Source organism: Mauremys mutica, chromosome 1, assembly GCF_020497125.1.
Source record: "Mauremys mutica isolate MM-2020 ecotype Southern chromosome 1, ASM2049712v1, whole genome shotgun sequence".
NCBI lineage: Eukaryota > Metazoa > Chordata > Testudines > Geoemydidae > Mauremys > Mauremys mutica.
In genome coordinates this window covers 51,122,410-51,149,328 of record NC_059072.1, presented here as the reverse complement: position 1 = coordinate 51,149,328, position 26,919 = coordinate 51,122,410, and the positions used below count along the sequence as shown (strand labels likewise).

Genomic DNA, 26,919 nt, shown 5'->3' with positions numbered 1-26,919 from the left:
GCCTAGTGCCCAGCAGGGGAGAGGTAATAAGTTAATAATTGGAGATATACTAATCTCCTAGAACTGGAAGGGACCTCAAAAGGTCATCGAGTCCAGCCCCCTGCCTTCACTAGCAGGACCAATTTTTTGCCCCAGATCCCTAAGTGGCCCCCTCAAGGATTGAACTCACAACCCTGGGTTTAGCAGGCCAATGCTCAAACCACTGAGCTATTCCTCCCCCCAAAGAGAAGCCGCGGCCCCACGCCTGATGGGAACAGAGAACTCAGGCTGCGAGCGTGGTGTTCTCTGTTCCCAGTAGGCCCGGGGCACACCTAGTGCCCAGCAGGGGAGACAAGCCGTGGCCCCGCACCTGACGGCGACAGAGAACTCCAGGCTGCGGGCGCTGGTGTTCTCAGTCCCTGGCAGGTGCGGGGCTGTGGCTTAAGCCGGAGAGAAGCCGTGGCCCCGCGCCTGCTGGGGACAGAGAACTCTGGGACTGCAGGCTGTGGGCGCCGGTGTTCTTTGTCCTCGCGGCTTCTCTCCGGCTTCTCTCTTCTCTCTGGATTCATATATTATGTTATATTAAATATGATGTTTTTCATATTATTTAATGTACAAATACAAAATAAGCCTTGAAAAACTGTTGGCGCCCGCCACACTCTTCTGAAAACATGAATGTGCTACTGGCCACAAAAAGGTTGGAGACCACTGGCTTAAGAAGTCATATCAATTTACTCTAATTAGGCCTATATTGTTCCATATAATTTCCACTTTATCCTTGACTGTGCCATGCAGTATTGTCATATCCGTGTTACTGAGACCCCTTCCACAGTTACGTCATTGGACATCCCAGCTCTTTCCTCAGCAGCCAGCTCAGGCCCAGCTGGCTCATACATGTAGATGTGGATTTGTGAATAATTTCTTGCTTGGAACGCTACCCTGCCACATGGCAGTGTGTGGTATTAGGCCACCAGGCTGGCTCCTATATACTCTCTTTTGTTGTTTGTTTTGTTGGAATGATGCATTTTAGTAGGTAAATTATCCAGTTGAAACAAAGTAGGTCTTGGCACTTACACAATACCCACTTTTCTAGATTCTTGTGATCAGGCTCACTTACAGAGCAGTGATTTATGTCTAAATACCATGGTTTAATGTGAAAGATTAAGATGAAACATGGGAAATGAAAAGTAGGCCACATAAAACCCTAAGAATCATTCATTTGTTCAGAAGTGTAAGCTTAACATTGCTAAAATCAAATAATGGCACTTGTTTCCGTTCTAATGCTGAGAGCAAGAATGCAGTCTTCTTTGGAGATAATGCTAGTTTCTCCATATAAACAAAAAAAGAAGTGTTCACTAAAGGAATGCTAATTAAGGTCTGTTGAGATTGTTCTGGCTAAACAGAAATGTAATTTAAAATCACCTTTTCTAGAAAAATGCTGTTTAGATTCTCTTCTCTGCTAATGCAAGTGGAAAGGAACCAAACCTGATTGAAAGTGGCAGCAGGATGTGAAATGGTGAAGCTACAACTTTGCAGCATGCTTTGTCTTGCTTGCTGTACCATCTCCAGTTCTGCATAAGCCCTGTTACTCCGACCCTGTGAGGTTAGACTTTTTTAGCTATCGAAAGGGCTTGCCGGGGTAGGAGGGAGCTGGAGGGACCTCTTGTCCACAGCATTTTAGCCTGCAAATTTCTGGAGATTTCCTCCTAGAAGATTACTATTCAGGGCAACAAGGAAACTTGACTATACACAAAATAAAACAATTGAAAAAAACAGGAAAACATTTTTCTCCTGTCTTTCAGTTGTAAAAATTTTAATTGATCCTTACAACAATAGTATCTGAAATGTTTTAACTTACCAATGTGTATTTTTTAAAAAATTCTTAGCATCTACTTAACAGAATATAATTTCCACTGACAACTTGGGCTTTGATCTGAGTCACCTCATGAGTAAAGTTAAGCACATATATAAGTATTTTCAGGATCATGTTTAATTTTAGAATTCCAAATAACTAGCAGGTAGAGTGTTCTAGTTTTCATTCCCCCCTCCCCCCCCCCATCTGTAAGCTTTTTGGAACAAGGACCGTATTTTATCTGTTTGTACAGTGACCTCTAACATATGGGGGTCCTCATCTTGGTTAGGGCTTGTTAGTCCTACTGTAATACAAGTAATAAATAATAACAGAATCTTGGTTTAAACTAGCTAAAACATTAATTGTAATTGTTGCAGGATTTTCTGGAGAAATCTTTCCCAGTTGAGGGTGGTTAGAGTTGGGGGGAGGGGTTGTTGTTGTTTTTGTTTTTTGGCAGGTGGCAGGGGAAGGATGTTTCTGCATTTCTATTTCTGTTAGCCTAGCTACAGGCCTCAATTTGTTTCTCTGCAAAAAAAAATCTTCTCTGAGTGGAGTCTCTTTTTTTGTCCCAAATTTCTTGTAGAGACATTCATTATCTCTTTGTTTAAGTTGAGATGCGGTTATGATATTTTGGAAGTTCTTTCGGTTTCAGAGCCGAGAGACCTGGAGCTTCTTTACACAAACACTTTGTTCGTGGCAGACTGGAGTATACATCAACCCTGTACTAGCCTGCCATACACTAAGTGTCCATGTGGACATTGCTGCAGTGCACTAACATTTCCACAGTGCACTTTCACCTACTGCTTTGAAATGGGATTAAAGCTCACTGTGGAACTCTTAGCATGGCAGTACTGTCTGAGTGGACACTTAGTGCAGGGCAGATTGTTATACCAAGAAAATAAAAAGCAGCAGGATCTTATTAAAGGGTATACAGCAATATGCCGCATTTGTTGTGAATACAGAAAGAAGCATAGTAAGCAGTCAGTTATAGCTATAACATTCCATTCAATTTCACATTCATTCACACATTCATTTATACACACACAGGTTCTGCAAGGTTGTTATCATAGTTACCAGCCTTAGAGTTCGTGCCAAGCCACTGGCCAGGTGGCCTGGACGCAAGGAGGGAGCAGGGCCTTGTCAGATGCGCATCTGATGCTCCTGGAAGTTGGTTTGCAGAATCAGACCCAAAGTCCTCAGTCTTCTGGGTTTGTTTTTATAGGGATTTATCCTCTTACAAGTTTACAGGGTTTGCTTCATCATGCTGTTTTCATTTTTGACGTGATAATCCATCACTGTTCTCACATTTGAGGTGATAGTCAATCACGCAGATGGCACAGCAATGACGAAATGACAGTACGTTGCCATCTTGTTTCTTGGCTCTTCAGCCCCTCTGTCCCGAGAGCAAGTATGCCCTCTAGGTTATCAGGCTATCTCATCCACTGTATTCTTCAGCCTAACGGTCTTATTTTAAGTCTGGCACCTCAACCTTTAATCTTTCATTCCTCATTCAATCATACATACAGTCACACTCACACTCCAACGTATATCCTGTCACATCTGCATTTTATCAGCTACCCATCCTTTAACATAATCATTCTAAAATCAGTGGGACATGGCAGGCTTCAATAAGTCTATTTATCCCACTTGTTACATCTAAAAGGAAACAAACAAGATAAGCATGCAAGAGTGGAGGGGGTTCACAAATCTCATTCTGGAGTTCAGGAAAACAAAGTTGTACCAGCCATAAAGGACAGGTGTTATCTTGTTATTTTTAGAACAAACTCTTTGTCTCTGGATGTTTTTCTACAAGTAGCACAGACCTTGCAAACTGGCAGGCCTGTTTCAATTAGCACAAACTCAGCAGGTTGAGAGAGCAGGCTGACATATTTCTTTCTAATGGTCAGGCTAAATCCGGGGTCTGTTCGGGAATCATTCTTTCTTACTTTTTCTACAACATAAATTATGAATTATTACTTTTAATCCAACAAGATTAACACCCTAGCTTGCTGGAAACTAAGTGTTGTGTAGACAGGCCCTGGGATTGCTATATTTCCCTATGAATGCCGCCATAATTAACTGATTATAAGGCCAGAAGGAATCACTGTCATCCGCTAGTGCAGCGGTCCCCACGCTTTTCAGCATCGTGCTCCCCGTACCCCCATCTGCAACCTGCTCTCCCCCTGGGGACAGGGACAGGGATAAGGGGGCAGAGGCTGGGGCCACAGCTAGAGGCCGGTCTGAGGCAGGAGCAGGGCCAGGGCCAGGAATGGAGCCACGGCCAGGGGCCGAGGGTGGGGCCAGGGCTGGGTGCAGAGTTGCTGCTGGCCTGGGGTCAGGAGCCAATGCTGTGGGTGGGGAAGGGCATGGGGACGGGAGCCTGGGTTGCAGCTGGGGGTGGGGCCAGAGTGGAGCTGGGAGCGGAGCGGGGCAGGGTGACACTTCCTCCCAACCCCCCGTGGGGGCTGGCCTGGGCTCCGCTGCACCCCCCAAATGTTCCTGCCCCACAGTTTGGGGGCCTCTGCTCTAGTGTCTGATCACTTGCATAAAATACCATCTATAGAATTTCCCTGATTCAGTTTTTGTTTGAACTGGAGCATATCCTTTAGAAAAACATCCAATCTTAATTTTAAAATTGCCAGTGAAGGAGAATCTACCACACCCTTGGTAAGTTCTTCCAGTGGTTAATTAACCTCACTGTTAAAAACTTGAATTTGTCCAGTTTCAATTTTCAGCCATTAGATATTGTTATACCTTGTGTGCCCATTACCAAATATTTGGTCTAAAAGCATTCAAGTTTGTCAAGTTGATGCTTCATCATGTCTTGTATTTTTGCATGTGTCTCATAACTCTGAGTCTTAACCTGTTCCAGAAAGAGTAAATACTGGAGTGCTGTTAACGCAATCTTGTAAGATGAATTTCTAACCTGATTTTTTGTTATGCAGCATCACTCTCCGTAGAACTTCAGAGTAGGAGAGGTTCACTAATTTAAAAACAAACATGAAAATATCTTCCTATTTTAAGGTCTGCTCCAAAGTAAGTGGAAAATGGAAATGGTAAAGGGATACCACATATAGGGATATCCCATCTATATCTAGTATTTTGGGAATGTATAAGTTCTTCTTTTTAGTAAAAATGTAACCAAGTGATGGGTCTTTCTAAAGATGTGACCAACTCCCATTACTTATGTGAAGCTTGATTCAAAGCTCATTGTAGCCAGTAGAAGTCTTTTTCACTGACTTCAATGAACTTTGGATCAGGCCTGTTTTTGCTGAAATCTGCTTCAGTGAATCTGAATAACTTTCATGAACTGGAGAACAATATCACTTTATTAAAATATAGTCTCACAATACATGGCAGCTCTACAGAACCAGCATTGGATAAGTAATTTTACATTCAAAAAAACCCTGAAATAAGAATTAAAAGGATGGGAGGAGGATACAGTGGACCAGTAGTTTAGGAAATACAGTATTTTATAGTAAAGGCTCCTCCTTCACACATGCACACTTTTTTTTTTTAAAGATACATTTTATATTGGAAGAAGAGATTCACGGAGCAGCCCATCACAGATTTCTGTAGTGTGATAAGAACAAATTCAGAAGCTCCAATAGGTAAGTGCGCTCCTTATCTTCACTGCTCATTTCCTTACCTGATACACTGTGGCCTATATTACAGACTCAGTCCTTTAAAATAGTGAGCAATCGGGCACCAGTCCAGCAAAGTACTTAAGTATGTGCTTAACTTTAACCACATGTGTAAGCTCCTACCTATTCAGTTCAGCACTTACGTGCATGCTTAGGTCCACTGACTTCAGTGGGATTTAAATATGCGCTTAAATGCTCGGCTGAATAGGAGTGAGCCTAAGTACATGCTTGAGTGTTTTGCTGGATCTGGGCCAGGGTGCTCCGCAACTTCCAGGATCAAGCCCTGGAAGCAGCTCTGCAAAGGTTGCTCAGATACCGGTTGTGTGAATGGGAGGCACAGTTCTCACAGAGCTGCCCCAATGTGCAGGGAAGCACAACCACTGAACTACTTCAGCTCCGCACATCCTGCCTCTATGGCCAGCTCTTATTCACAGTTGGGTCATGGCCTCACTTCTTCTCCCACTCTGTGGGAAGTATCAGAGGGGTAGCCGTGTTAGTCTGGATCTGTAAAAGCAGCAAAGAGTCCTGTGGCACCTTATAGACTAACAGACGTATTGGAGCATGAGCTTTTGTGGGTGAATATCCACTTCATTGGATGCATTCTGTGGGAAGTATTGCCACAGGAGGAACTATTCAGTGCGCTAAGAGTGCCAAGACGGCAGTTGTGTCTGGCCTCTGCAAAAGATCATCTAAAGCGCCGGGATGAACACTGTGGTCGACAGCTCTGCTTCTCTGGCACCATGGAACATTCTGTTTGGGCAGGAGACAGATCATTCTCAGGGGCCAGTCCTAGGCTGTTGAATGAGCTCCCTCAGAAACTAAGGACCATCACAAACCTGACCACCTCTATCTCCCAGTTCAGGTCAAACTTCTTCAGTCTTGTTTTCTCTAATATAAACTCGTAGCAATGTGTATATAAAAATAAAACACTATTTCCCCACACACACGCACACACAATTCTCTTTCTGGTGAGCGAAAGAGAGCAAGAGAGCTAACCACACATTGCAGATGTTAGTTGCATCATTAAATACACAACTAGAACATGTTCGGCTACGACAGTGACAAGGGCAATATAAGAACCTATATACAACAGAGGGGGCACAAGAAAGTGCAAGGGCTATGCACATTCTGGCCTTATATAAATCGACTGGTGGTGTAAATAGCTGCAAGTCCATTTATATTAATGAGATTTTACCTAGCTATGGTTGGCTTTGACCCACAAATAACTCCAGCAGTGTAAAAAAAAAACTGTAGTTCTCTTAAAATGAAAATTACATTAATTTTTAAAATATTTAACTGAAACAGTCTAATTCTGTCTGAGGCTGGGGGAAAAAATAAAGGTTGAGCATGTTACAGGGCAGAATATATTGTGACAGGGTCAGGCCAGATGGCTACAAGAGAGTGGTCGAAGGTAGATACATTAGCTCCAAGTTAAGCAAGTCCCTTTTCCCTGGGTAAGATAACAGGGACTATTCCAGAACACTCAGGAACTTTCTAGAACCAATTAAGGCAGGCAGGCTAATTAGGACACCTGTAGCCAATTGGGAAGTTACTAGAATTAATTAAGGCTAATCAGGACACCTGGTATAAAAAGGCTCTCACTCCAGTTAGTGCTGTGTGCGTAAGGGAGTGACAGGACGTGCTGCTGGAGGACTGAGGAGTACAAGCATTAACAGACATCACGAGGAAGGTCCTGTGATGAGGACAAAGAAGGTGTTGGGAGGAGGGCATGGAGAGCCCAGGGAATTGTAGCTGTCGTGTAGCTGTTCCAGAAGGCACTCTAGACAGCTGCAGTCCACAGGGCCCTGGGCTGGAACCTGGGGTAGAGGGCGGGACCGGGTTCCCCCCAAAACCTCCCAACTCCTGATCAGACACAGGAAGATCTCTGAGGCTAGCAAAATCCGCCAATAAGTGCAGGCCCCACCAAGGTAGAGGAGGAACTATATCACAATATGCAAAACAGCTGCAAATGTCTCCTTTACATTTATTTCCTAATCTCTTAACAGAGGAACAGGACAATTATTTTCTTTTATGTGATGTTTTACCAGAAGACAGATTACTAAGAGAACAGCTCCAGCAAAAGAGACTGGTAAGTAATTATTTTGAGGACTAAGTACCTTAAGAACTGAAACGACATAATGTAAAATCAAATACAGTTGAACTCGGTTATGTTGCCGGCCTAGGGGTTTGCCAAAAAGCGTCGAGATAACCGATGATCGAGATAAACGAAAACCAATATGGCGGCAATATATTAACATGTGCTTGAAATTTCTTTATGTACATGATGTGTGTTAATAAATGAGAATGTACATGCACGTGTTTTTGGAGGTTTTTTTACACAACAGCATTGCCGCAATTTGTTTGATGAAGCGATCAGCATGCTATAAAAATGTACATACATGTTTGCTAACAACAAAAGGCATATGTGCACCAACTAACAGCAGAGATTTACCAGTATACAATACAAACCACCGTCGATTCTTGATACAAACCTTTATTATATTCTCCAACATTGCAAACACAAAGATCGCTCACAAAATCACAAAATCACAAAAAACGTGCGGGGTGTAGTTCGTTTTTACAAAAAGCTAACCAGTGTCAAAATTAAATTTGCGAGTCATTTCACTCTGACACAGCTCTGAAAAGTATCGTACACACGGTTACTATGGTTTCTTTACAAAGTCTAAAATGCTTTGTTGCTTTTTGCCTTTAACAGTCTGCTTGAAAACAAATGCTTCAATATTATTTATGCTGTCTAAAACAGTTTCATCTCCTACAAAAGAACCATACCGTTGAATTTTCTGTAGCATTTCTACCACCTCACCAGCTGAGGGAATTGGTTCCAAATCTTCGTCCGCATCTTCTTCATCTTCTTTGTCATTGCCGCATGCAGATGTGCTTGCCTGTGCTGACTGCACACTTGATACAATGTCTTCATCGGTGATCACGCCATCAGTAACGACGTCTTTGTCGATTTCTATGTAATCTCGGAATTCCTGGACAGTGATGGCTAACTCCTGTGCCTCCTCTTCCAAGATAGCATCTGTAAGGCTTGATTTTCCCGCCACTTCCGCGAGTTCTTCTGCGGCTGCACGGCACTGTGCCTGAAACTCATCATCGGAAATATCCTGAATGACGCAGTGCATCCAGCAGTTTGAGATTGTTTCCTTCTTCACGTCATTCCAGGCTGATCTCAGGAAGTTCATTGCATCTAGAAGGGAAGGGGTGTACTGTGCCTTCTTTTCATCATGGAGCAGGTATTGGCGCATCAACATTTTCCTGTAGTACACCTTAAGCACTTGGATTATCCCCTGGTCCATTGGTTGGAGCTTACTCGTTGTGTTAGGTGGGAGGTAAAAGATCTTAATGGCCTTGAGACCAGGAACATCCGGATGAGCTCTACAGTTGTCCACGATCAGTGCCACCTTCCTTTTCTCTGCTTGGAACTTCCTGTCCCACTTTTTCACCCATGCACTGAATAGATCTCCTGTGATCCAGGCGCTTGGCTGGCCATCGTAATCACATTGGAGAACTTTGGTCTGCTTAAAGCATCTGGGATTCTTGGACTTTCCTATAACGTAGAGCGGGAGTTTTTGGCTTCCATCCATGTTAGCAGCAACTAGCACTGTAAGTCGGTCCTTCGACTTTTTTCCACCGTGACAAGCCTCCCCACGAAACGCCATAGTCTTGTCTGGAAGGCATTTCCAAAACACCCCAGTTTCATCAGCATTAAAAATGTTCCGAGTCTCATAGGTATCCAAAATTGTGCGCATTTGAGTCTTCAGCCATGAATCCACTTGTTCCTGTTGAACCGCAGCGCTCTCTCCAGAAATTGCTTTGAAGACAATGTTGTGCCTCTTTTTGAAACGATCCAGCCACCCCTGACTTGCTTTAAAGTCAGGGTGTCCTAGCTTTGCAGCAAGGATGTCCGCCTTCTCCATCAGCAAGGGACCATTGACGGGAAGGTTTGTTGCTCGCGTATTTGTGAACCATTGAAACAGTGCATCGTCGACATCTTTGTGCTCAACCACTCTAAGTTTTTTTCTTGCTGGATCAAAGACAGACTTCTCGTACATTTGCTTTATCACATCGGCCTTCTTTTTCCATCCTGAAATGGTGTTTGCTGGAATGCCATGCTGACGACTAAGGTCTGCCGGTTTTGTTCCTTTTTCTAGCTGCAGTATGATTTCATACTTTTTCTCTATTGACTGATTGTCCAGTTTTCTCTTAACACCTCCAGACATTTTTAGAAGGGAAAAAATAAACAGAATAGCTACAGCATGTTATCCTTCAGACAAGATCAACAAGAGTGAGTGAACTGGCATGGGAGTGAACGACCATACGGACCGTGATCACATGCTACGTGAACTCAGCACATGCGCAGTGAACCAAGTACGATCATTTTTATTTATATACTAATATATAAGACGCATCCTGGGTGAGGGGTACGTAAAACTTTGTATAAGACGCGTCTTATATACGCGAAAATACGGTAGTGAGATGGTGAAGTGGCATTGATAACTAACATTTTCAAAAGCCGGCGATTGGTCATGGGGATCGAGATAACCGACGTTAAGTGGCAAATTTGGCCCTCTTTTGTACTCGAGATATTAGGGTTCGGCGACATAAAAGAATCGACATAACCGATGAGAAAATGCTAAGACAAAGAGAGAATTTGGCGGTTCCACTTCTAAAACGTCGACTTAATACGATTGGCAAGTTAACCGAGGTCGAGATAAATGGGTTCGACTGTATGTACATTTGTATGGATTTAGAGGAAGGCATTTTATGCTAAACTGCAGAGATTAATCTTGATTTTAGCTTGTTTCCCTGATAGCCAGTTTAAAAAAACAACAAAACACATTTTCTTGGAGTAGTTTTACCTGCAGGCTGTATGTCAGTGTTCTACTCCAGTGGGAAGTATTCCCAGAGCAAAAAAAGCTGAATGTGCTGAATAATTTTTCCTTGCAAGAATGTGCCATGCATTAGCACAAACTTTCCTGTGTGTAATAATAACACACCAATCCTGTGGTTTAAAAAATGGGAATACCAGAATGGCATTTTGAGGGTTTACAAAGGCCAAATCCTCTTGCTAGCCACCCACCCCACCCTACCCAGTAGCTTTGGCTTGACAGATGAGAGGGAAGCTGTATCTTTTCTTAGCCACTCTGCAGAGCTACATTAGCCCACTGATTGAAGAAAGGTAATAATAATTGGAGATATACCAATCTCCTAGAACTGGAAGGGACCTCGAAAGGTCATCAAGTCCAGCCCCCTGCCTTCACTAGCAGGACCAATTTTTGCCCCACATCCCTAAGTGGCCTCCTCAAGGATCCTGAGTTTAGCAGGCCAATGCTCAAACCACTGAGCTAGCCCTCCCCCATGCTCTGTAGTCCAATGCACCCCACCGTCACTTGAGTGCGCACCAGAAGATTGGGCCACAGTGAATCCTATGGGCCTATGGAATATGTGTATCCCTGGCACAGTACTCCAAATCCTCCTTTCACTCCCTCCTCCTCCCCCACCCACACACACATTAGCTTCACTGCCAGGGGTTCTCTGTGCCTTCAGAGGAGGAAGCAGGAATTGCCCTAAAATGTGAAATCTTCATTGCTGTGTACATCTTGTGGAAATGCTGTGATAGTACCAGTGGGTGGGTAGATGGGGAAGGGGAAACGGGCAGTAAATCCATTGGTCCCTACTCTGCTTCTCTTCTGATCTGTCCCCAGATATATGTCCCTGGGTTCACTGAATTGTAAATTCTTTGGGGCAGGGTCCATGTCTTCCAGCGTGTGTTCACACTGCTTACGTACAATAAGGTCCACTCCCAATCAGGGCCTTTGTGCGATACTACAATAAAAATAGCCCAGGGAGTCTGCAGAACAGAGCTAGGCTGCGCGTGGGGTTTGGGGTTTATTTGCGTCAGACCCACACCAGCTCATCTGCAATTAGGGACTTCCTCGGCTGCAGCCAGGAGTGCAGGATTTGGCCCAAAGCAAACATTGCATTTATCAAAGGTTAACCGTAAAGTTTAAAAAAAAATTTAAATGTTTGTGCCCTTTACTGCTGTTTTATGAAACTTAAAGAATCCATAATTTTTTCTGCCCTTTTCTGAATGTTAGAAATGTCAGATCCTGACTTTCCTCTTTTTATTGGAAAAATGAGGCTGAAACCAGAGCTGCAGCCACAGTTGAGGCTAAGAAAGTCAGAGCTCAGGTTTCAGCAATAGAGGCTTCCAGTTTTTCACTTCCCTTTGCTGCAATCTGAGTGTTGATCTGCAAGTCAAACAGTTATTTTGCTTTGCGAAGCCCTCTGCCTCTGAACAAATCCAGCAATTAAGGGTCAGCTGGCAAACAGGTTTGTGTGGAGTTCTACAAAAGAAAAGATACTAATATGGCTTCCGATGATTTCCCTTGCTTCTGAATTCAAACCTTCTGTCTACAAGGGTTTGTCCACAGTAGGATAAAAGTTGTTTTTAAGATATATTAGCTAATACATTTTATTTAACATATTTTAAAACTCTAGTGTAGATAGGGCAAGTTGTATTGTGACATATAAGTTGGGCATTGAATCCTATGGAGGGTTTTTATCTTAGTGTGATCAAAAAACCGCAAGTGGTTGCTGCTAGCAATACTTACTGTTCTTCACTCAGTATCTCAAGGATTGCCTCCAGCATTTCTTTGCTTTAGCCTGATCTCTCCTGATCTTTGCAATCACTGGGTCGCTGACAACACTGTCATGTCTTTCAAGACTCCACTTCCATTTTATAGCTATGCCACATCTTTGATGGTCACACCAAATCCTGCACTCCAGCCTTGCCCATGCTCATCCCTCACATGGCACCCTCAAATGTCTCCTGGCACCCTCAAATGCCTCTGCGAGCAGCTAGCGTCTTAGAATCATAGAACTGGAAGGGACCTTGAGAGGTCATCTAGTACAGTCCCCTGCACTCAAGGCAGAACTAAGTATTATCTAGACCATTCCTGACAGGTTTTTTTTCCAACCTGCTCTTAAAAATCCCCAATTCCACAACTTCCCTAAGCAATTTATTCCAGTGCTTAACCACTCTGACAGTTAGGAAGTTTTTCCTAATGTTCAACCTAAGCCTCCCTTGCTGCAATTTAACCCCACTACTGCTTGTCCTATTCTCAGAGGTTAAGAAAAAAAAATTTTCTCCGTCCTCCTTCTAACAACCTTTTATGTACTTGAAAACTGTTATCATGTCCCCTCTCAGTTTTCTCTTCTCCAGACTAAACAAACCCGATTTTTTTCAATCTTCCCTCGTAAGTCATGTTTTCTAGACCTTTAATCATTTTGGTGCTCTCTTCTGCACTTTCTCCAATTTGTCCACATCTTTCCTGAAATGTGGTGCCCAGAGCTGGACACAATACTCCAGCTGAGGCCTAATCAGCGTGGAGTAGAGCAGAAGAATTACTTCTTGTGTCTTGCTTACAGTACTCCTGCTAATACATCCCAGAATGATGTTTGCTTTTTTTGCAACAGCGTTACACTGTTGACTCTCACATTTAGCTTGTGATCCACTATGACCCCCAGATCCCTTTCCGCAGTATTCCTTCCTAGGCAATCATTTCCCATTTCGTATGTGTGCAACTGCTTGTTCCTTCCTAAGGGTACGTCTACAGTATGAAATTAATTCCAAGTTATTTTATTCGAATTTCCTGAATCGAGATCATACATTCGATGTTGTGTCCCCACTAAAGCGCGTGAATTTGGCAGAGTGCCACAGTACCGAGGCTAGCATCAAATGGCAGAGCGTTGCACTGTGGCAGCTATCCCACAGTTCCCGCAGTCTCGGCTGCCCATTGGAATTGGTGGTTAAGCTCCCAGTGCATGATGGGGCAACAACATTCTTGCAAGTTTTTCCGGGGGGGGGGCGTCACTCGCTCCGCCCTCCGTGAAAGCTACGGCAGACGCCATGCTGCCAGCAGACGGTGCAGCACGGTGCACTGCCTGTCTCCTGGTATGTTGAATCCACTTCGAATGTCCTCTCCTCTTTCTATCTACTCTTTCATCTAACTATTTCTCGGCCATCGTGAACAGAACCGCACAGCTTCCACCGCAAACTCTGCTCACGTTTCCACTGCAAACTCTGCTGTCACCGCTTTTTCCATGTTGTCAGTCCTGGGCTCCTGTGGAAGCTACAGAAGGCAACAATTCCCTGCTGTTTCTCGGCCATCGTGAACAGAGCCACACAGACAATCTGGAGAAAGCGGCGGAAGCTGTCCTGGGCTCCCGTGGAAGCTACAGAAGACAACCATTTACCACCTTTTATCGACCATCTTGACCCGAACAACTAATTTTGCGCCCTTTTTCAAGGATTACCCGTGCAGGTGCCATTGCACGGCAAACATGGAGCCCGCTCAGATCTCTGCTGCAGTTTTGACCATTGTAAATACCTCCTGCGTTATCCAGCAGTATGTTCAGTACCTGCAAAACCGGGCAAGGACGTGACGACAGTGCGATTACTATACTGATGAGGACATGGACACAGACGTTCCTAGATGCACGGCATGTGGCGATTGGGAGATCATGGTGGCATTAGGCTAGGTTCATGCTGTGGAACGCCGATTCTGGGCCCGGGAAACAAGCACAGAGTGATGGGATCGCATAGTGTTGCAGGTCTGGGATGATTCCCAGTGGCTGCGAAACTTTCGTATGCATAGGGCCACTTTCATGGAACTTTGTGACTTGCTGGCCCCTGCCCTAAAGCGCAAAGACACAATAATGAGAGCAGCCCTGACCATTGAGAAGCGAGTGGCTATAGCACTGTGGAAGCTTGCAACGCCCAACAGCTCGGTCAGTTGGGAATCAGTTTGGAGTGGGCAAATCTACTGTAGGGGCTGCTGTGCGGCAAGTAGCCAACGCAATCATTGAGCAGCTGCTATCAAGGGTAGTGACTTTGGGAAATGTGCAGACCACTGTGCATGGCTTTAATGCGCTGGGGTTCCCTAACTGCAGTGGGGCGATAGACGGAATGCATATCCCCATCTTGGCCCCGGCATACCGTGGCGGCCAGAAACTAAACCGCGAGGGGTACTTTTTCCATGGTGCTGCAAGCACTGGTGAATCACAAGGGACGTTTCACCGACATCAACGTGGGATAGCCGGGAAAGGTGCATGACGCTCGCATCTTCAGGAACTCTGGTCTGTTTGAACAGCCGCAGGAAGGGACTTATTTCCCAGACCAGAAAATTACTGTTGGAGATGTTGAAATGCCTATAGTTATCCTCAGGGACCCAGCCTACCCCTTAATGCCATGGCTCATGAAGCCATACACAGGCACCCTGGACAGTAGTGTAAGAGCAGTTCAACTATAGGCTGAGCAAGTGCAGTATGGTGGTGGAGTGTGCTTTTCGACGTTTGAAAGGGCGCTGGCACAGTTTACTGACTTGGTTAGATCTCAGCACAACCAATATTCCAATTGTAATTGCTGCTTGTTGTGTGCTCCACAATATCTGAGAGAGTAAGGGAGAGACTTTTATGGCAGGGTGGGAGGTTGAGGCAACTCGCCTGGCTGCCAATTTCGCACAGCCAAACAGGGCGATTAGAAGAGTGCAGCAGGGCGCGCTGTACATCAGAGAAGCTTTGAAAGCCAGTTTCATGACTGGCCAGGGTACGGTGTGACAGTCGTGTTTGTTTCTCTTGAAGTTACCTGCACCCTATATAGGTGAAAGGAAATAAAGTCAAAATTGTTTAAAAACTGTTCTTTATTATTTGATGCAGAACACATTGAGAGCAATTATAAGGTAGATTTGAGGGTGGGGGAGGTAGGGTGATGGAGGAGGAGTGAAGGACAAGTCCAGAAACTAAATCAAAGGTTCGCATATGCCAGCTTTCTGGTGCTTGGGCGATCATCTGGGGTTGAGTGTGTGGGTCCCCGTAGCCTCCCCCCTCATGTTCTCGGGCATCTGGGTGAGGAGGCTATGGAACTTGGGGAGGAGGGATTTTGATTATACAGGGGCTGCAGCGGAAGTCTGTGGTCTTGCTGTTTTTCCCGCATTAGATCCACCATACAGCGGAGCATGTCAGTTTGCTCCCCCTTGAGCTTGACCATAGCATCCTGCCTGCTCTCATCACGCGTCTCCCTCCTGTTTTCATGTTCCTGTAATGCTTTACGGGACTCCGCAATTGTTTGCGTCCATGCATTCAGCTGGGCCCTATCAGTGCGGGAGGACTTCATGAGCTCGGCGAAAATGTCGTCCCAAGTTTGTTTTTTCCGCCTTCTAATCTGGGCTAGCCTCTGGGATGGAGTAGATAGGGGCCACGTTGAAACATTTGCACCAGTGGGAGGAGAAAAAGAGAGGGTAGTATTTTAAAAAATACATTGCAGAGAACAAAGGGGGCACTTTGGTATGAGTAAGCCATCAGACACAGCTGGGCAACAGAATTAATCTTGCAGGCAGCCCCCAGGGGCACGCAGGGTTCTGCTTCTTCTACATTCATTTCAATGCTTTCAAACTGCTGGGCCCCCTTTCCCACAGCAAGCAATGCCTGGTGGGTTTACCATATAAAAGGAGGGCCTGCAGGCTGTCTAGGATGATCACTGCACACAACAACACCCCACAGCTCCGGTCAGGCTCAGAGCAGAGATGAGCCAGTTACTATAAACGCGAACAACCCAGCGTGGCTGGGTTCCCCCCTCCCGCCCCCCACTGCGTGGCTCCAATCAGGCTCTCCCTCACCAGAAGTACCTTCTCCAGGGTCATGGAACAGGAGCCCGCCTTGGGAGTGAAGAGAGGCTATTGGATCCAGCGTTAAGATTAGTTCCTGGCTACGGGGGAAAACGGATTCCCCACTTGCCGCCTGTGCACTGTCGTCCTCCTCCTCCTCCTCTTCGTCCTCCAGTGTCTCTTTCTCCTCACTCTGTGCAACTCCCCCCTTGCAGGTGTCCACGGACAGTGGTGGGGTAGTGGTGGCATCACCCCCCATAATTGCATGGAGCTCACGGTAAAAGTGGAATGTATGGGGCTGTGACCCAGAGCGCCCGTTTGCCTCCCAGGCTTTTTGGTACGCTTGCCTGAGCTTGATTTTTGTACGACACTGCTCCGTGTCCCTGGAGTAGCCTCTTTCCGTCATGGCCCTGGAGACTTTAGCGTAGGCACTTGCGTTTCTTTTTTTGGAACGTAGTTCTGCCATAACAGACTCATCTTCCCAGCATGCGACGAGATCCAGTACCTCCCATTCGGACCATGCTGGGGCTCCTCTGCAAATCCGGGACTGCGTGATCTCCTGTGATGGTGGACTGTGCTGATGGTCGCCTGTGCTGATGGTGACCAAACAGGAAATGAAATTCAAAAGTTCCCGAGGCTTTTCCTGCCCACTTGGCTAGTGCATTGGAGTTGAGAGTATTGACCAGAGTGGTCACAAGGGCACATCCTGGGATAGCTCCCGGAGGCCAATAACGTCGATTTGTGTCCACAATATCTTTAACCCAGGATTGTGATCTCGATTTAAACACTACTCCACTTGCCGAGGTGGAGTACAGAAATCGAATTAAAGAGCCCTTTACATCAAAAAAACCCGTTTGGTCATGTGGATGGAATCATTTTTTTTCGAAATAACTCAGCTAATTCCGAAATAACAGGCTAGTGTAGACCAGGCCTAAGTGAAGTACTTTGCATTTGTCCTTATTGAATTTCATCCTATTTACTTCAGACCATTTCTCCAGTTTGTCCAGATCATTTTTAATTTTAATCCTATCCTCCAAAGCACTTGCAACCCCACCCAGTTTGGTATCGTCCACAAACTTTATGTGTACTCTCTATGCCATTATCTAAATCATTGATGAAGATATTGAACAGAACCGGACCCAGAACCGACCCTGCAGGACCCTACTTACGCCCTTCCAGCATGACTGTGAAACACTGATAACGACAGTGTCGGAATGATTTTCCAACCAGTTATGCACCCACCTTATAGTAGCTCCATCTAGGTTGTATTTCCCTCGTTTGTTTATGAGAAGGTCATGCGAGACAGTATCAAAAGCCTTACTAAAGTCAAGATATATCACATCTACCACTTCCACCCTATCCACAAGGCTTGTTACCCAGTCAAAGAAAGCTATCAGGTTGGTTTGACACGTTGTGTTCTTTACAAATCCATGCTGTTACTTATCACCTCATTATCTTCTAGATGTTTGCAAACTGATTTCCTAATTATTTGTTCCATTATCTTTCCAGGAACAGAAGTTAAGCTGACTGGTCTGTAATTTCCTGGGTTGTCCTTATTTCCCTTTTTATAGATAGGCACTATAGTTGCCCTGTTCCAGTCTTCTGGAATGTCTCCCATCTTCCATGACCTTTCAGAGATAATTGCTAATGGCTCAGATATCTCCTCAGTCAGCTCCTTGACTAGACTCAGTCTAGGATGCATTTCATCAGGCTCTGGTGATTTGAAGACATCTTACTTGTCTAAGTAATTTTTGACTTGTTCTTTCCCTATTTTAGACTCCGATCCTACATCATTTTCACTGGCATTCATTATATTAGATCGCCACCAACCTTCTTGGTGAAAACTGAAACAAAGAAGTCATTAAGCACCTCTGCCATTTCCACATTTTCTGTTGTTGTCTTTCCCCTCTCATTGAATAACAGGCCTACTCTGTCCTTGTCTTGATCGCTTGTGGCTCTTATACTTGAAATGCATAATTGCAGTTTCCTTTTAAATTGGTGGCAAGTTGGGAATCATGTGAAAAACTGGTAGGCTTGAGTGTTCTGAAGTCCCTCTGCCCTTCTCCCAGTAGTCTACCAAATACTGTCTCCCTCCTTATGGAGTTTGGCTACTCTGGACATCAAACAAGCTATGAGGCTGACCTCTAATATGCTGGCAGATAGCCAGATCCTCTCTGTTACCTCTCTTGACTGTCCTTAGCTATGTTTATGAGCTCAATAACAATTTCTCTCAGCTAATCAAATTCCTTTGCTGTTTGCTTAGCATTCTCGAGCAGGTTTTTTTCATGCCTGCTATCATTAGTTAAGCTACTCCTGTTCTGGATCACTTTGTGAAGTATGTTTGAAAACTTGCAGTTGGCAACTTCTCTGTATGGCTGTTTTTAAACTATTAGTAGAGAGTCCCAAATCTGAGAGTAGAGCTGCTCTTTCTCACACTCCCCATAAATGCTCAGGCCGAGGTTTTCTCGCTTTCCATGACAGGGACTCTAAAAATCTGAAGTTGATCTGATTTTGTTTGCCTGTAACATTGGTACAGATGGGTCTTAACTGATGATTTGAAGACGAGGGGAGATGTTTTGTGTACAATTATTAGCAGGTTGTTTCAAGCTCATGGGACAGCATGGAGTGATGTAGGGGAAAAGAGACATAGTGACTACTAAGGAGGAGGGGCTTGGGCTGGATGCAGAGATTAGCATAGTTGTATGAGACAATGAAAGCTGAGATGTAGGCCAGCGACTGCAAGTTTGCATAGTGTTGTGATGCTTTTTATATTTATAATTTTGAGCATTTTATATTTCCAGCTTTGTAGCCCTCTCTTCTCACTCCACCAGTCATAAACACAATATATGATTCAAAGCACAGTCTGCTGAAACTGTAGACAGAGGGCTGAATTCTGTTCTGTTACTCAGTATTTACACCAATGCAACAGGGAATACAATTTAGCCTGGTTTTACGAATACCTGCCAATTAATTTTCTCTGCCAGACTGGTAGAGAATGGCTGACTATTATTGCATCTCATCTCACCAATCCTAGTCTGTGCCTTAAAGTACTATAGCAGTGCACTCTTAATCATTAAGTGTAAAACGTGCCAATAACTTCTTGTTGTTGTCGCTGCATTTTTTTTTAACTAGAAGCTGTTTTACATGGTTCATTTGCTTGTAGCAATAGACAGCTAGTTTCTCTGAGTAGTCTGCAGTGAAATGTAACTTTTATTTAAACAGAAAGCCACTAGACATAGAGGTACTTGGTGAGTTTGTGAGAGATCTGCTGGGGGATCTTGATTTAAAATATGTATTCTTCCTGTGAAGATTTTAATCACTATTCTTTAGGGCCAGATTCTGCCACCCTTGCTAATCTTGAGCGGTACCTTTTTCTTCAAGCAGACACATGGATATCAATAGTCTATTCAAGGAGTAAATTTACTTCCCTTTGTAAGTAAGGGTGACAGAATATAAGCTCTTCAGAGCACTCACTTTTATGCATTTGTATTGTGCCTAGCATAATGGGGCTCTGATGCTGACTTGGGTGTTTAAGTGCTATCAAGCTATCTATAACAACCACATAATAGCTTTCTCCTCTGTGAGAAACATGGTATATTTAAACAAATGGACTTTAAAATAATTTCCCAGTAGGGGTGGCACTTTTTACAATAAGAACTTGTTCCATGACAACTAACTATATACTGTACACTGACCAATAGCTGTCTGGTGTTGCAAGCTTCCAGAGTTCAATTGCCACTGACTTGTCCAGTGTGAATGCACTTCTCATTCTAATGTGCCTGCACAGGAGGTGCTGGGGCAGGCTCGGCACACAGATGCAGGAATGTGGCCTTTCGCATCCAAAAGTTCTGCAGCCACTGCTTGTCATCCCAGATCTGCATTACAGTGTGATCCCACTCATCAGCACTCCATTCTGAGGCCCAGAAGCTGCGGTCTACTATGTGGAGCTGCTCCTTGATGCCAGGAGCAACCTGGCATTTTTATTCACTGTCCATTAGCATCCAGTCATTGTCGTCGAACATCTCCTCCTCACACACCCGATTATAGTTGAAGTTCCACAAATACAGAAGAATTGGGCGTACTGTATTAGCAATCAATAAAATAATGCTGAGCTCTGAAGGGTGCATGCTGCTGTCAGAGACATAGTGGAGACTGAAAAGTGGCTCCTGGAACTATGAGAATTTTAAAATGGCACAAAAATTACAGAATGGAACAAACACTATGGGATAGAGAATGTGGTATTCTGGGAACTTGACTCCTACTTTTCTGAAATCCCTGGGTGAATTGCTGGTAACCCACAAAGCACTGCAAAAATGTCCCACAAGGCATTGTGCTGGATGGCGGCATGGGACTCACAGGCATATCTACCCATGGTGCACTGCATTTTCCCTCAACACAGCCACTCATGGTGAACACTCACGGCGCCAGCCAAGCAGCCAAGAGTGCATATACCCAAGCAATATACAGAAGTTGGCAGCTTTCGCTGACAGCTTACATCAACCAAACTTTCAAAGTGGACATGGCCTCAGTCTAGAGAGAAACTGATTGAGGGGCCGTATCTAGTTACATGTGATGGGCTAGAACCTGCAAGATTCAGAGCAATCTGGCCCCACTCCAAGAAAACTTTTATGCATATGCTTAACAATAGAACTGTTCGTGCCTAAGTGTTTTGCTGGATCAGGGCCAGAGTGCTCCTTGCAGGATCAAGGCCTATAACAGTAATAACACCTCTACTCTCCTATGGACTTTACAAAGGAGGATAAGTATTGTTATTTTATTAACTGGGAAACAGAAAAACAGAGTGGTTTTAATGGGGAAGATCCAGGAACAGCCTCCATTCCTTTGCTTTAACCACAACTGTAGAAATTGGGTAGTCTAGGGGATAGGATGCTAGACTGAGACTCAGAAAACAGCTGAATTCTTACTCTATTCACAAATTCCTTGTGTGACCTAGTCCTACTGAGTGTAACCTGTCCCTCAATTCCCCATCTGTAACAATGGGGATAAAATCCTTCCCTATCTCACAGAGAGGCTGTGAAGATAAAATCCATTAATGATTGTAATTTGCTCAGACTCTATAATGATAAGGTAATTTACGTTTTTAGACAGACCTTCTGTCCCCTATTCCCAATGCTTGTCAAGATCTGTTTTTCAGAATTTCTGAAGCTCTTTCTTTAGAATTTTGAGGCTTTCAGTGCTATCCTCAAGAACTAAGAAGGAGAGTATAAGAAGACACATGTTTTTTCATTAGTCTGAGCCTTCTGTCTTTTCTAATTCAACAATTCCTAGAGCTTTTGTTAAGGTCAGGTCTATTGCATTTGAGCTACATGGAAAAGTCATTCATTCATAGACCTGCTGTAAGCTGCTAGCCATACAAAAGCTATTTTAAGTGCTTCTGGGAGAAGCTGATAATTCCTACCAAAACAATGCTGCCAAGAAGAGAAACACTTGCAATTTCTCAGACTCCCTTGGGAGACTGCAGTTTTTATGCCAGAGACTCTGAACTTCTCACAACCTCAACTGGAGCATCATGTAAGAGTGACATTTTCTAACCTCCAAGTTTCACATTTCTTCTCAGTGATCAAATTTCTTTTGTATTCCCAATTTAATATAATGGTGCAATTGAAGACTTTTGCCCCGGTCTCTGCAGTTATATGCTATTATCCCGATCCTTTCCATTTAAATGGAAAGTGAACATTAGCTTATAATCTGGTTGAATTTTTCCATATTGGCAGATCAGCATTATAGAGAGCAATATGTAGTAGGAGCTTTAGGAAGGTTTTTCATGAAGACCAAGAAAAGAGGGAAGTGGAAGTGGAACTGAAAATGTTTATTGGCAACTTTTGAATACATTAGCTTCTTCGTTAAAGGTGATTTTTAGATGTTCTATGTCACTTGCATCTTTCTTTTACCTATAGCCTCCTTGTTTGTAGATGATGAGGGAAACATATCCAGGAATTTTCCTATGCATAGACTGAGAAGGTCAGAGCATAAAAGGTTTCTATCAACTTAAGTCACATTTCTGCTGTCACTGTTGTCTTATTTGTATGACGCTAATTTTCAAACACCACACTCGGGATCACCGCCTCATTGTGCTAGTCTCAGTATAAACACATAGTTCAAAGAATTTACTATCTAAAAATGTTTACTTTTGTCTGAAACTTTTTACATTTCTTACAAGCTACATGTAGGATTGCAGTCACAAAGAGATTAGAAAAAATTCTTTGTCCAATTTAACATTGCATTTGATAGCACTTTGCGTGTATATCTGTTTGTCCTATAATTATTTACTCAGTTCTCCATGTTGTTTGTGTGGGTCTTTCCCTCAGCAACAGAGGAGAGAGGCAGTTTAAAAATCATAAAAAATGGCTGGGGGACTTGGGGATGTTATTTTTAACTCATATTTTGAAATTGACTAAATTGCAGATTGACATTGTCCCTTTAATACAACGTACTGATGAAGAGGAAGAGGGACTCCATTAAAATCCATATGTTTGCCATTTGGCACGTGGGCTTGGCATTTATATTGTAAATTAATTGCCTGAAAATAATAATTCTGGTTTTGACGTCTTGGACTCTACCCATTTCTGTCTGTGCTTGAAATCTTTATTCATTCTTATTTCTTGTAGTTTTGTAACTTCCATTTATTTTGTAATCTGTTCTCTCCTGTTTTCCTCCAGTAACTTTGATTGCCCAAACATTCTTCATCACTCTGACATGATAGTGTACTTAAATTGTCTTGGAACATTCTTCTAAATTTCTAAAATATTTTGTTTACTTCTGTTTGTAGTACGCATATTTAATTGCAGAAATATATTTTTAAAAGTTAGAACTGTCTCAAAACTTAATGCAGCTGGTGAAATGAATTACTGCGCCAATGCTTTTCCTCATAACCTGAGTTCAAACCTTGGCTTTTGTCACAAGTTTAAAAACAAAACAAAAAAAAGTCGTTCTTCATGCAGATCACAGAACTGCTACACAGTTTGGTACAATCACTATTCTCTATTCAGCAGAATCCCAGGACTGTACAAACAGGGTGCATTGGCAGAATTGTAGGGAAATCTTGCACAATTCCGTGTTCTCACTATACATGACTGAAGCCAGTGCTATTAATCCCTCACCTTTGTAAGCACTAAACGCACTTATCAGCTTTAAAAGTAACTTTCTAACAATGAATAATAAAAGAAAATAATAAAGTGAATACTTTGTTTAGATGATTTGAATAAGATTTTTAAAAACTCCATCGAGTGAAATATCAGAACAGTGATGCTGTCACTCTAAATCAAATGAGACTAATGGCAAGGATAGTCAAGCCTCACTTTTCCAATGTGTTCCTTTAACCCCATAACTACTAGTAGGAACTCAGACTACTTTTATGATAGCTGTTTGTATTAAAAATGTCCTCACCTTGTCTGTGCTTATGTTAGGACATTGAGGATCAAATTTAAATTAAGCGTAAACATATACAACTCCATTGCACCTATTTACACCAGGTCTAAATTTGGGCCTTAAGGTAAAACCAGTTAATATGTTCCTTGATAGATCATTGAACCAACTGAGGAAAAAAATCTCATTGTCAATGGTATTTCTTTCCATCTAATCTGTACTGGATTATTTGAGTTTCAGAGCTTCTCTGGATTGTACGCTACCATTATGTATACTGTTGAAATCTTTCTAACTTTCAAGATTCAGCTGCATATTCTCATTATTGTACATTAATGATTAAGATATGACATGATACAGTAATCCAAAAAATAACATTTCTTGGTGGAATGATTTTAGCTAGACTTTCTTTCTTTATCTATTTTTTTTAAGGTTGAGTATTCAAATACTTTTTCTATTTACGCAGAGAGAAATTCTGGAGCAACAACACCGTGAAAGAAATGATACAAGCTTTCATAGCATGTGTATGTTTTGCGATAAAGAATTCACAGGAAACAGGTTTGTAGTTTCAGTGTATTTACTGTTGTTTTCCTCTTAATTAACTGTGCATTGACTTTGTCCTATGGTCACTGTTTTTAAAATATCCACAAGCCAGCTCAGTGGCATAACAGTAGGGCTCTGGAACCGGGGAAGGATTCTGATGTGATTCTTGGAACCAGACTTCTGTATACTATACTGTAAAGAGCTGGAAGTGTTGTTTAGCCCAGGGATTGGGAGTCTTTGAAACGGTCTTACACCAGATCTGACAAGCTAAATATCAGCATTTGAAGGGATCATCATCTAATAATCCTCAGATGGAAGTTGAAAGTCATTTTGTCTAGCTGCATGGGAATATATAAAAGAAGGAAATATGAATCGTCATATGTAGAATGTGGAACTGCTAATGAAAGGTGGAAGGACTTTAACAAGTCCTCTGCATGAAATCTTAAAATTAAATGGAAATCCTCCCTAAATATTTTGAAAAGATGGTGATGAAAAAATAAATACAGCTGACCTTTCAAGGAAGTTCCCTAGTAGGGAGCATCTTAATTAATTTCTTCCATTCCAAAGAGGTAGTGCCTGATTCCGATTTACACCAAGGCCCCATTACATCACAATGAATTTTTGGGTGCATTACAGAAGAAACTTGAGAAGTGTATATACAGTCAAACCTCGCAATAACGCGCCCCGCCATAACGCAAAATCGCATGTAACGCGATCACAGGTTGGCTCCCCTTTAAGATATAATACAGTAGGGTACTGTACCAATGGTCCCCCACACCATGGCAGGGGAGAGAAGCTGCAGCCCCGCACCTGCTGGGGACAGAGAATTCCGAGGCTGCTGGCGCCGGTGCTCTCTGTCCCCAGCAGGCATGGGGCCCCAGTTTCTCTCTGACTTCTCCGGGGCTGCCGGGGCCAGTGCTCTCTGTCCGCGGCAGGCGCGGGGCCGCGGCTTCTCTCCAGCTTCAAAAGAAGTCGCGGCCCCGCCCCTGCGGGGGACAGAGAGCACTGGCACCCGCAGCTGGAGTTCTCTGTCCCCGGCAGGCGGGGAACCGCAGCTCCTTTTGAAGCTGGAGAGAAGCCGCGGCCCCGCGCCTGCCAGGGACAGAGAGCGCCAGCGCCCGCAGCCCCGGAGTTCTCTGTCTCCAGCAGGCGGGGGGGCCACAGTTCCTCTCCCCTGCTGGGCACTAGGCACCAGGGGCACTAGGCGGCGCACATCAACGCACCGCTTTGGGGATCACTGAAAAACTGACTGGTTTGAAATACCGCAACCCCGCATTTAGCACGATGGAATTTTTTGGATCCCAAAGGTCGCATTATAGCGGGGTTTCACTGTAGTATTTTTGAAAATACAGCCTTAAATTTTTTGTTAGATAACCAGCAGAGAGCACACTGAGAAATGACCTCTTATCAAGTTTCTCAAAACACCTGTACACGTTAGTAGATAAACTGTAATAATAATATGGGTCAAAAATAAAATTGAGTTGTAGTTTTCATTTAGTGGCTCAGATTTCATGCATGTGGACTAAGTAATTGAAGTGTTACTGAAACATGGAGTAGGGCTGAAATTAAAATTTTCTACTTCAGTAAGTCAAACTAATTCCATCCCTACCAGCAACAGAAACATTATTATTGCTGCTTATTTGATGCTGGCTTTTCTACATTTTAATGTAATTAGTGTATGGTAAAGCACTAACTCAATAATTCTCACATGCTTACACAAATATATCCAATGTTCTTTAATATCTTTTGTAGGTCTGTTCTTTTCAATCACATGGCAAGAGATCATGCTTTTAATGTTGGGCTGCCCGATAACATTGTAAATTGTAATGAATTTTTGGCTGCATTACAGAAGAAACTTGACAAGTATGTAATCTTTTAGAAAAAATAGCCTTAAGTCATTTTACTGTTGGTCTTGGAAGCAATTTGGGCTAAACTGTAATTGTGCATTCAAGAGGACTTAAAAAAATAGGATGTTGCTCTCTCAGGTGTAAATTTAGAAAATATACTGTTTTCTTTTCAAATTTCATTCTGGCTACTTCATAATTTCTTGTATTATGTACATTGATTTAAGTGATGGATTAAAGGTGTGATCTTTCAACCCTTATGCACACAGAGATCACATTGACTTCAATTGACTGATTTGTGTGCAGTAAGGGCTACAGTATCAGAGCCTACGTGCATTCATAGAGCCCAAGGCCAGAGGAGACCATTGTGATCATCTAGTCCAGAGGTTCTCAAACTGTGGGTTAGGACCCCAAAGTGAGTCGCGACCCTATTTTAATGGGGTCGCCAGGGCCAGCATTAGACTTTCTGGGACCTGGGGCTGAAGCTGAAGCCCGAGCTCCACCCCCACCCAGGGTGGTGGGCTCAGGCTCTGGCCCCTTCTCCCCACATCTGAGGCAGCAGGTCTCAGGCTGTGCCCCCACTTCCATGTAGTAACTTTGTTGTCAGAAGAGGGTCGCAGTGCAATGAAGTTGGAGAACCCCATATCTAGTCTGACCTCCAGTATAACATGGGCCATAGAACTTCCCCAAAATAATTCCAAGAGCAGAAAAATATCTAATCTTTATTTAAAAGTTGTCAGTGATGGAGAATCCACCACAACACTTGGTAAATTGTTCCAATGGTTAATTGCCTTCACTATTAAAAATGTATGCCTTGTTTCTAGTCTGAATTTGCCTACTTTCAGCTTCCAGCCATTGCATCATGTTATACCTTTCTCTGCTAGATTTTCATACTTCTAGGCAGGTTCTCATACTTCTCATTTTAACCTTCTTTTGGCTAAACAGCTCCTACATCACCCAAGGCCGCACTCCTCTGCCTGCCT

At 43.5% G+C, this 26,919-nt stretch overlaps 1 protein-coding gene across 4 annotated transcripts in view; it reads left to right on the top strand.

The window, feature by feature from the left end:
• The window catches only part of ZNF277 (zinc finger protein 277), an 81,297-nt gene that overhangs the window by 35,481 nt on the left and 18,897 nt on the right, over window positions 1–26,919 (top strand). For 3 of the 4 annotated variants that reach the window (XM_044997187.1, XM_044997177.1, XM_044997195.1), the window contains 4 exons: window positions 5,354–5,442; window positions 7,482–7,564; window positions 24,016–24,107; window positions 25,845–25,955. In XM_044997187.1, the coding sequence (XP_044853122.1) occupies window positions 5,354–5,442; window positions 7,482–7,564; window positions 24,016–24,107; window positions 25,845–25,955 (375 nt within the window). The remainder of the gene's footprint in view (window positions 1–5,353; window positions 5,443–7,481; window positions 7,565–24,015; window positions 24,108–25,844; window positions 25,956–26,919) is intronic. The other variant, XM_044997204.1, reaches the window with a different exon arrangement.